Source organism: Phaseolus vulgaris, chromosome 11 (assembly GCF_051622355.1).
Source record: "Phaseolus vulgaris cultivar YP4 chromosome 11, ASM5162235v1, whole genome shotgun sequence".
Taxonomy (NCBI): domain Eukaryota; kingdom Viridiplantae; phylum Streptophyta; class Magnoliopsida; order Fabales; family Fabaceae; genus Phaseolus; species Phaseolus vulgaris.
This window is the reverse complement of record NC_143508.1, coordinates 9,119,357-9,129,900: the sequence shown is the minus strand read 5'-3', so window position 1 is coordinate 9,129,900 and position 10,544 is coordinate 9,119,357. Positions and strand designations below refer to the sequence as shown.

The 10,544-nt window shown below is 30.4% G+C and overlaps 1 protein-coding gene across 1 annotated transcript; it reads left to right on the top strand.

The window, feature by feature from the left end:
- Positions 1 to 1,661: 1,661 nt before the first annotated feature.
- On the top strand, positions 1,662 to 3,423 carry CYP94C1 (cytochrome P450, family 94, subfamily C, polypeptide 1). Its single transcript, XM_068627317.2, has one exon. It carries the CDS (start codon positions 1,844 to 1,846, stop codon positions 3,341 to 3,343), a length of 1,500 nt encoding a protein of 499 aa, XP_068483418.1. The 5' UTR covers positions 1,662 to 1,843; the 3' UTR covers positions 3,344 to 3,423.
- The last annotated feature ends 7,121 nt before the right edge of the window (positions 3,424 to 10,544 follow it).

Genomic DNA, 10,544 nt, shown 5'->3' with positions numbered 1-10,544 from the left:
CCGGACACGTGGCTCGCATCCAGCTGTACACGTGTCACCATCTGGAGCGTCCTCTACTCTTCAGGCTGTTCGACTAAGTTACCCATGCAAGGAGTAACTCGGTGCATAGCTGCCTTGGAGCGCGATCTCTTCTAGTGGCGAGCACGGGGTGTCACCATGCACACCTTCTCTGTGGTCTCGCCTGCCGCTATCACGATATGCTTTACTTGCTTATCGTGTATGTTCTGGTAAGCTGTTCCCTTGCCCCAACCTCTGGCTGGGGAATGATCATCTGATAACTTCGTCCTTCGTACTCGTACCCTCTGAAGGCCCTAAGCAAGCCTTCCTGATCCTTTGGCAATGTCCTTTTTTCGGCGATCTCTAACCACTTGGTCGCCTAAACCCACATATGGCGACTATGATACAAGCTTGGTGACCGCGCGGTTAGATATGCTAGAGATCGGAGAACGCCAACTTAACGATTGACGACTACACAGACTTCAGACTTCCCGATGTACTTCCCTTCTGTCAGTCAGGTGTTCCGCTCAACGCGCCTATATTATCACTTGCTGCCACGTCATCACTCCCGACTACCTGGTCGGTACATATATCATTTGTTTATACAAATGATTATATTTTATTTTCTTTGTTAATATTTTAAAATTTCAATACAAAATTCACCATGGAAAATACTACAAAAGAAAAGTTAAAACATAGTGAAGATAAAAAAAAAAAAACTAAATTATTAAAAAAAAAAACACAATATTTCATTTCTTGAACATATCATGTCTCGATTACATTCCACATTATTATTATTTATTGGTCATTTCACTTGTCAACATACCATTCAATCACACATGAATTTATACTTTTAAAATAGTTAGAAAATATTAAATTTAGATACATAAATAAATTTACTAGGAAACATTGAAGAGTAATAAAATCTAAAAAACAGTAAATTATATTGTGAAGTATGATAGTACAATACAAGAATTATGCTAAAATCCATCTCATTCCTCTATTGGGGGCACTGGGATACTGTCGCTCCATAAGTGTCGTAAATTTTTGAGAAATAACCCTTGCCGACTAGGCCATGAAACAGTAGTGGTTTTTTTTTGGTTAAAATGAAGTAAAACAAAGGAAAACGTGGGAAAACATTGAGGAGGAGAATGAAGTGTTCACAAACGAAAGTGATACTTGGATTGGAATGGTGTGGTTGTACTATGAGCTCAGCAGTCACAGCCGGAAACACACACTACTTACCTGGCCCAAAACAAAATGCCGACATGAGATAAATAATAATAAAAAAACAAAATCTAAGGTTAGTTGAAAAAACGAAACCTCTTGTACTAGTAGTTAACGCAACTGGCACCAGTTATTCTAGTGACGGCTGGTTACGAGTGTTGAGAGTCCAAAGACAAAGCCGAAATCTAGAAAAGCTTTGGCCCACACAACCCAAACACAATTTACTCACGTGGGAGAAATAAAGAGCCAACAACAACGACGTATGTTCCAGCAACTCCTCCTGTCCTGTCGCGTTATTTTACGCACGCGTTACTCATGCCAGTTGACGCTTACGGCTTCTACGTGTTCTTTTGTCAACTCTCTCCTTCCACCACTCTATTTCTTTTCTCCATTTATTTATCAATATTATTTTTCCAATTAAATAATAATAACCCAAAACAAAAAACCACACACCAATTTTGGATTATTATACCTGCCCATTGTATTGCTACTATAAGCAGTAGTACTACAGTGGACCGAACCCATTGTATATGTATATATATCAGAGCCTCCCACCTCCCTCTTCACGCTTCTATTAATTGCATACACATCACATTAAAAAAACTTCATTCGGAGAGAGATGAGTTTCCAAGGTTCTCTTTCTCTTCCATCAATGTCTGCTACCTGCGCCTTCGTCTTCTTCTCCTTCACCCTTTTCTTCTCTTTCTTCTCCTTCCTGCTTTTCATCACCAGGATGAAGCCCTGGTGTAACTGCCTCCTCTGCAAGAGTTACTTGACCCTCAGCTGGGCCAGAAAGTTTACCAACCTCTGCGACTGGTACACGCACCTTCTCCGAAAGTCCCCATCCGGCACCATCCATATGCATGTCTTGGGGAACACCATTACCTCCAACCCTGACAACGTCGAGTACATTCTCAAGACCAATTTCCACAACTACCCCAAAGGGAAACCCTTCTCCGCCATCCTCGGCGACCTTCTCGGCAAGGGAATTTTCAACGTCGACGGCGATTCCTGGCGCTTTCAACGCAAAATGGCCAGTCTTGAACTCGGAAGCGTCGCGATTCGCTCCTACGCGATGGAGTTGGTCAACGAGGAGATCCACTCGCGCTTGCTCCCTATTGCGGTCTCAACCGCGCGTGGCGAAATGAACAAGGAAAAGGTCTTGGATTTGCAGGACATACTGAGAAGATTCTCCTTCGACAACATATGCAAAATATCGTTCGGTCTTGACCCGGGTTGTCTTCTTCCGAGTCTTCCCGTTTCGGACCTCGCCGACGCGTTTGACCTGGCCTCCAAACTCTCCGCGGAACGCGCCATGACCTCGTCGCCGTGTGTTTGGCAAGCGAAGCGGCTTCTCGGTATCGGTTCGGAGAAGAGACTGAAAGAGGCGATCAAGGTCGTGAACGACGTCGCAGACGGGATGATAAAGCAGAGGAGGGAAATGGGGTTCAACTCGCGTAACGACCTTCTCTCGCGGTTCATGGGATCCGTTGACGACGACGCTTACTTGAGAGATATCGTGGTGAGCTTTCTTTTGGCGGGCCGCGACACGATCGCCTCGGCGTTGACGGGCTTTTTTTCACTGCTGTCGAAAAGCCCCGAAGTGGAGGCGCGGATCCGCGAGGAGGTGGGCCCGGGCCCGGAACCGCCGACGTTTGAACAGATTCGCGAAATGCATTACCTGAACGGTGCTGTTCACGAGAGCATGAGGCTGTTTCCGCCCATTCAGTTCGATTCGAAGTTCGCCAAGGAGGATGACGTGTTGCCAGATGGCACTTTTGTACGGAAGGGGAGTCGGGTCACCTACCACCCTTACGCCATGGGCCGGATGGAAAACATTTGGGGGCCCGATTGCCTCCAATTCAGGCCCGAAAGGTGGTTGCGCGACGGAGTGTTCGTACCACCGTGTCCTTTCAAGTATCCGGTGTTTCAGGCTGGTGTAAGGGTGTGTTTGGGGAAGGATTTGGCTTTGACGGAGATGAAGTCTGTTGTTGTTGCATTGATTCGGCGGTTTGACATTCGGGTCGTTGAACCGGATCAGGAGCTCCGGTTCGCACCCGGTCTAACTGCCACTTTAAGAGGCGGGTTACCGGTTCGGGTTTTTGAAAGAGTGAAATAGAAGTTTGAAAAATGAAAAAAGTGATGTCATGTAAATAAAGTTGCAGTTGAATTGAACTTTTTTTTTTTCAAATTCCAAAATTGAGTTTATTTTATTCTCTGTATTTATTATTTTGATTTGTTTAATATATTTTTGGCGGTGAGGTAATTATTAAAACGGTGGTGTCTTGGAACTTGCATTGATAAGTAACCGATAGCCGATGACAGAAAAGTTTCTTATCTGTAAGTTTTTCTCGGGCTTGGTGATGAGTTGCAGAGAAAAGAGTTAAGTCAGGAAACGGTATTTAATAAAAAGGAACTAACACTTTATTTTTTTTGAACAGGTTTTGATTTTTTAAATTTCTATAAAAATATCGAAACATGCAAACATGTTGTGAAAAAAAGTATTAATTTTTTCTTCCTAATAGTTATTAAATAAATTATACTAATGTTTTTATTTATACTGTAGAAAGATAGATTATTTGTTTTAATAACTTTGTTTCAGCAGATGACATTTATTTATTGTTATTTTTTAGTTTATGAGAAATATTTCCTCTATTCAATGGAAGTGACTATATGTTTTCATTGCTTTATAATAGTTTTTTATCCAAATTTTAAACAGTTATCTAATTTTTTTAATACAATATATCTCTTTATGTGTGGTTACTTTTTTTATCTTGTTATTATAATTTAAAAAAATTCTTATCTAATTAAGAGAATTATATTATTTTAAAATTGAAAGCATAAATCAAAAATCAAATTTTTTTATTAAAAAATATTTTAACTACCATCTTTAAATTTTAAATAATTAATAATTAAAAACTTATAAAAGTTTAAAAATTATTATATATATTTTTATTAATAATATAAATTACATTAAATACTAATAATTTTTTAATCTATAAAAAATTATTTGATTTAACTAAATAATTAATTTTTTTATTTTTTATAACTAAGTTTTATTTAATAATATTTTACTTACTTTTCATTTTTTTTCTCATTTTCTTATATTTCCACACTCACTTTAATCCAAACAAAACCTTAATACAATCATTCTTAAAAGAATATTTAATTACTTATTGATTTATTAAAAGATAATTAATTTAAAATATGTTTTTTTTAAATATCAAGAGAAGAAATACATTAAAATTATTCAGTAGCCTCCAGCCGTTATATCCTTTTATAAATTCTTATATAATATTATTTAAAATCTTATGTTAAAAGCATTAGTAATAATAATTAATTACATATGATAGATTAACTGATAATTATGTATCAAATATTAATGTTTTTTATTTTAGTGAGACAGATAGATTGTTTGTTTTAGTAACTTTGTTTAAGCAGATGACATTTATTTATTGCTATCTTTATGTGAAAAATTTTCTCTATTCAATGAAAGTGATACTATGTTGATACATGTATTAAAAAATATACTTCATTGTTTTATAATATAGTCTTTTTCATAAAAAAAAATTAACAAAAATCTAACTTTTTTAATACAATTTTAATTATTATTATATCTTTTTATGTGTGGTTACCTTGGTGTTTTTACCTTGGTATTATAATTATTTTTCTTCACTATTAACTAAGAGTATTATATTGTTTCAAAATTAAAAAACATATATAAAAAACACCATTGTTTTTGTTGAAAAACAAGAATTAAGAAGAAAAAAAGATAATTAGGATTTTGTAACTTTATAAGATGTCTTTTATATCACTTTATTTATTGTTGAAGTGTAATTGCAAGCGGAGAAATGATGCATATTAAGTTTGGATTGACCTACGAAAAGAAGAGATGAGAAGAAAAACGTGAAAATAGTAGTATGAGGTGACGAATTTATAACTTTGTCTTTGTTCATGGTATATTTTTTGTACGTGCATAATAAAACAATATTGATGAAGTATCTGAAGAAATACATTAAAATTAGTTTAAAATTTTTAATATAAAGTAAAAGAGAATAAATACTTAAAATTATTAAGTAGACTCGAGCCACTTAAATGATTTTATAAGTTTTTATGTAATGTGATTTAAAATCTTATGTTAAAAGTATTATTTTTTAATGTTTGAGACTTATATATTACTTTCTCATCAAATATATTTAGTATTTAATAATTTAGTTCATGATTATGTTTTTAACCATTATTTCATTTAAGAATGAAAATATGGGACGATGAGCTTGTAGTCCGCTACCAAAAAATGTGGATGGGTTCATTAATCTAACTGGCTGACCCATTTAGATCCGTCTCACATAATTAATAGTCTGCGCGGGTCAACGACACATACCAGAGGTAGCGACTGTTTATTAAAAACAAATGACTAGACATATTGACCCGCATAAATAAAAAATAATATTTTTTTATTTTGTAAAAAAAATAATATCTCATTCATCAATTATTGTATCATGACATTTGTTTTATTTTATTTTAAAAAATTGAATTGAATGTACTAAAAGAATAATTTTTTATTTTAATTATTTAAAGGAGTTAGTTTTTTTATTATCAATAAAAGAAAAAATAAGAATCAATTTGGAGGTGATCCAACTCATGGAAAAAATCGCACAAAAATGAACAATCATCCTCCTAAAAGTTTGTCACTAACTTCATACCAGAACAAATACAATATGACCAACCTAAATAAATCATTTATGTTTAATGTACAAACTAGGAATTTCAAACACCAAAAAAAAAAAGGAAAAACAAGCAGAATGAACTTTAAAGTTTTCCCATGATCAGACTTTTAGTTCAGTCATGAAGTTAGTATGAAGAGTGACACTGAATTTAGTTTTAAGTAAAATTTTCTTTTTAAAATTTGTTAATAAAAAAATAATATAAAAAAGAGATTTCAATAGGACAGTTAAGAAATTAGTCATCTTCATTAAAATATTTTGTTTATTCCTATATATTTACATACATATATAAGAAAAATATACACAAAACAAATTTTTAATTATTTTTTAATCAAACTTTTTAACAACCGTCATACTTGAATTTATATTTTAATTGAATGAATTGTAAATGAGATAAAATTTTAATTTTTCAGTAGTAGGAATACATTTTTTATAATTAATGAAATTTTAATTTTTGAAAAAAAAATATTTTTCTTATGTGGACTGACCGCAAGTTACCTCTTATGCAAACGAGTCAAACGCTAGACGAACTTATTTGAGACAGTCAGTCCGCATTGTCACCTTTTAATTAATTATTTTTTCTATAATATCATATATAATATCAACTTTTCTTTTATTTCTTTTTACATTTTGATATATATATATATATATTTCAAATTTTAAAAAGCTTGCTTTTTAACCTCTTTTTCTTCATTTATTTTTCTATTTACTATTTTTCCAATTAAATTAAAAAAAAAGGACATAAATGAAGATAGATAAACATGAATGTTCACAGATAGTGTTTAAACATGAATTCAGAAGAGAGATAGACTTTAATGAATTTTGTTATTTACTTCCTTTCGGTTACTGTGGCTGCTTTGATTTGAGTGCTTATAACTTTGACTTTGTTGAAGCATGCAAAGTGGACACGTGTTTATTGCACGTTTCTTCATCTCCCACCCAAGGATCTTCCACCTACATTTTTTCTACGGTCCTCTTTTCGCCACGACGTATCTTCCACTCTCCACGTTAATATATTTTTCTACTTTCATGGCTCTCCTTTCAAAGTCTCTTTAGTGTTACTACTTATATTTTTTTCAACTTTCCAATTTTTCAATATTTCTCAATTTAAATAAAACATTTTAAAATTGTTATACTTTTAAATAATATCGAATTTTTCATCTTTCAAAAATTATAATACAAAAAATATCCATGCTAGTTACTATTTATAAATGTTTTAATTCATTTTTAAATATCTTATAAATTTAGATATTTTTAATTCAATTTTTATTAAATTTTGTGTTCTATTTAATATATTTTTTTAATTTTATTTAGGTATTTTGTCTTTGATTTTATCATTTATGGGATTACACAATTATTATGTTTATTTTATTGATTAATTAAGACATTAGAAAAAAAATCACAAATTGATCAACAAAAGTTAAAACTCAATAAACTATGTAATAATTACATATTTAACAAAACACTACTAATTTAAGAGATAATTTAAAGAATCTCATAAGAATGTATTGATATTTGATATTTTTTATGTTAATGAAACCTGAATTTCATTTATAAATAAATGAATTACACAAATTCTATAAATAGATAATGAACATTGAATATAAATTATAAATTATGGTTTAAACGATAATGGAATATTTTTGGGGGTTGGACTCTTGTAGTCAAAATTAAGTTTCTTTTATAAAAATTGACAATTGAAGTTTCTTTATCAATGCAAATATGTAATCGGATAATGCAGTAAAATATTAAATTAAACAACGTTGGTACGGCAACATCGTTGATGATGTCATGTATGATGTATATTTTTTCTTTAAATACACAAAGCAAATATAAAATTAGTAGCTTTTCAGCCCAGTGAGAACTTTATAAGCCACTTTTTGGTTTAATATTTTTAATTAATTTTCAATTTTATATCCTATTCATTTTGCGGTTGTTTCGTACCATTTTGATGTTAAAAAATATGCAAAAATGTCAAACTATACATATTTGAACTTTATCTTTAAGTATTATGTTAAAAAGCATTATAATTAGAATCATTACCTACATGATTCAACATAAGAATTGTTTAAACTTCAATTATGGAAGAAGTATATTTCTAATCACATGACTACGTGTAACCATCTATCATCGCCATTTGTCTACGGTCGGTGCCACACAATACTTTTCTCTATATACTTTTATATATATATATATATATATATATATATATATATATAATTGTAGATACCACATACAGAGAGAGACTGATCCGTATTTATTTGTATATTTAAAGGTTGATGAATCTTTGATATCCAACATTTTCTCTACGTACACTTAACAATTAATAATAATATTATTTAAATAAATTTTTATATAATTTAATTATAAATTTATTATATATGTATATATAACTATAAGGGATATCAAATTATAATATTTTATATTTAAAATCACAAAACCTTAATAATAATTAAGTGCCATATAAGTCAGGAAAATTTATGAGTTTATGACATAGAATAGGACAGAGAAAGTTTGATAATAGAAATAATATAAAATATTTTATAAATTCGTTATCTTAAAATTTTGGATCGAAAATCATTAAGTAGTTTTGCTCACGAATTAATAATTTTGATTTTTTCATATATTCCCTCTAATAAATCAGAAGGTTGGTATATATATATATATATGTATTATATGGTTTTAAATTGATAATATTTTAAAATTAATAAAATTACTTACAAAGTAGTTATTTAAAATTAATATTTTTAATAATATAATGATGTAGAGAAATAGCATAAACAATATATTTTATAAAAAGAAAAATCATACCATTCAACAATGGTAGACTCCCAACATTTTCTTTTTGAAAACAACAGTCATATATATATATATTTTTAACGTTTTTATACATTTGATTATTGTCCAATTTTTTAAATTATATAATATGCGAGTCTCGTTTTTTATGTAGTTAACCTCACTCGTAATTTGATAATTAGTTAACAAAAACAAATTCAGTAAAATATCTTAAAAGGAGCGTAAGACATTATCCAAGACTCGTGTTTTTTTTTGTTGTGGGAGGAAAAGTTGATAATAATTTTTACCGGTATAAATAAATAATAGTGAAATTTGCACCTACACTTTATGTTAGACTAACCACCCAATAATGTAGAAAAAAATGTTAACGATATCTACAAACACCACTTTAAAGCGTTGTCTAATAAATTAAAGTGATAATTTTGAAATTAAATAATTATATAGACAATTATTCAAAGTAAAATTGCAGTCTATTATTTAATTTTGGACATACATTATGGTTGTTTATGTGAACTGAAAACTTGATATAAACTACACTTTTGGACAAAACATAGTTTACTATTCAAATTTTGAACACAGGGTTATTAACTAAAACTGCTGTTTATTTTAATCCCACTGACAATAAATGTTTTATTAATTATATGTTTTTATAGTTATTATTAATTTATATTGGATTTGATGTAAAATTATTATTTTTACGAGGTTATTATATTTTAAATTATAAGTATAGTTACTAAAAAAATATATATGTGGTGGAGATTATTTTTTGTAAAAAGAGGCATTTATAACCATCATAATATACGCGTGTGGCGACTCCACGTGCCGTGACAAATCTGATTGTCATAAAGTATAATGTGTCAGTCTATTGCGAACCGTTGTAGCACGCGCCATATAATACCTTGTGTACCTGTATAGGCAAGAGAGTCTAGATAGTACCTGTGACTTGATGCACAATTGCTAACGTGTCACTAATCTCCTAGTTGCTTCAAGCCTCCTTCCTCAAATATTAATGCTCGGTCGGTCGGGGATTATCTGCAAAAGGTACTCCGACGCTTAAGTAAGTACTTTAGTTTAAGAGTGTATTATGGTAAATGGAAAAATGTACCTTACTCCTCCACAAAAGGTTTTATTTATAGCATTGGTTTATGAGCCCCGACTCTAATGGGCTGAATATTAGTTATTAACTGACATGCATCGTGGTCTCTTATTACTAAGGATGTGTACCTTTCAGTTAATCAGTTTTAGCTGGTGTGTCAGGGATATTTCCCATATATTTTGGGATACAAATTGACTCATTCAATATCATCATAACTATTGTTGTTTGTTATTTATTGTGTAACTTGATGTGCTATTTGACTCGGACGGGTCGATCACCAAGGTTGAAGCTGTCTCGTTCGGAACCGACCGGTACACCTTGTACACCTTATATAAAGTGATAGTTTTAAGTGTTTAATTTGTGTCAATTTTAACCTTGTATAATATAGTTCTCTAATAAAGTAAAACAATTTCAACATAAATAACGATGATTTTTAAACGTCACTATGCAATATAGTATGTCGTTTGTAATAATCATTATTATATTAAATGGTGAATTATTTCATGTTACTTACCATAGTTGTAATTTGAACATTAAATATTTCATTTTAATTTTATAACTTTTAATATTGTATTAAATTATATTTTTATAATTTAATTTCATAATATAATTAAATTTTATATTATAATTAAACTTCATAACACAATTTAATTTCATAATATAATTAAACTTCATAATATAATTAAATCATAATACAAATAATT

Bases quoted from the DNA above. Each gene is read 5' to 3' on its own strand.
- CYP94C1 (XM_068627317.2), top strand. From the start codon at position 1,844: ATGAGTTTCCAAGGTTCTCTTTCTCTTCCATCAATGTCTGCTACCTGC.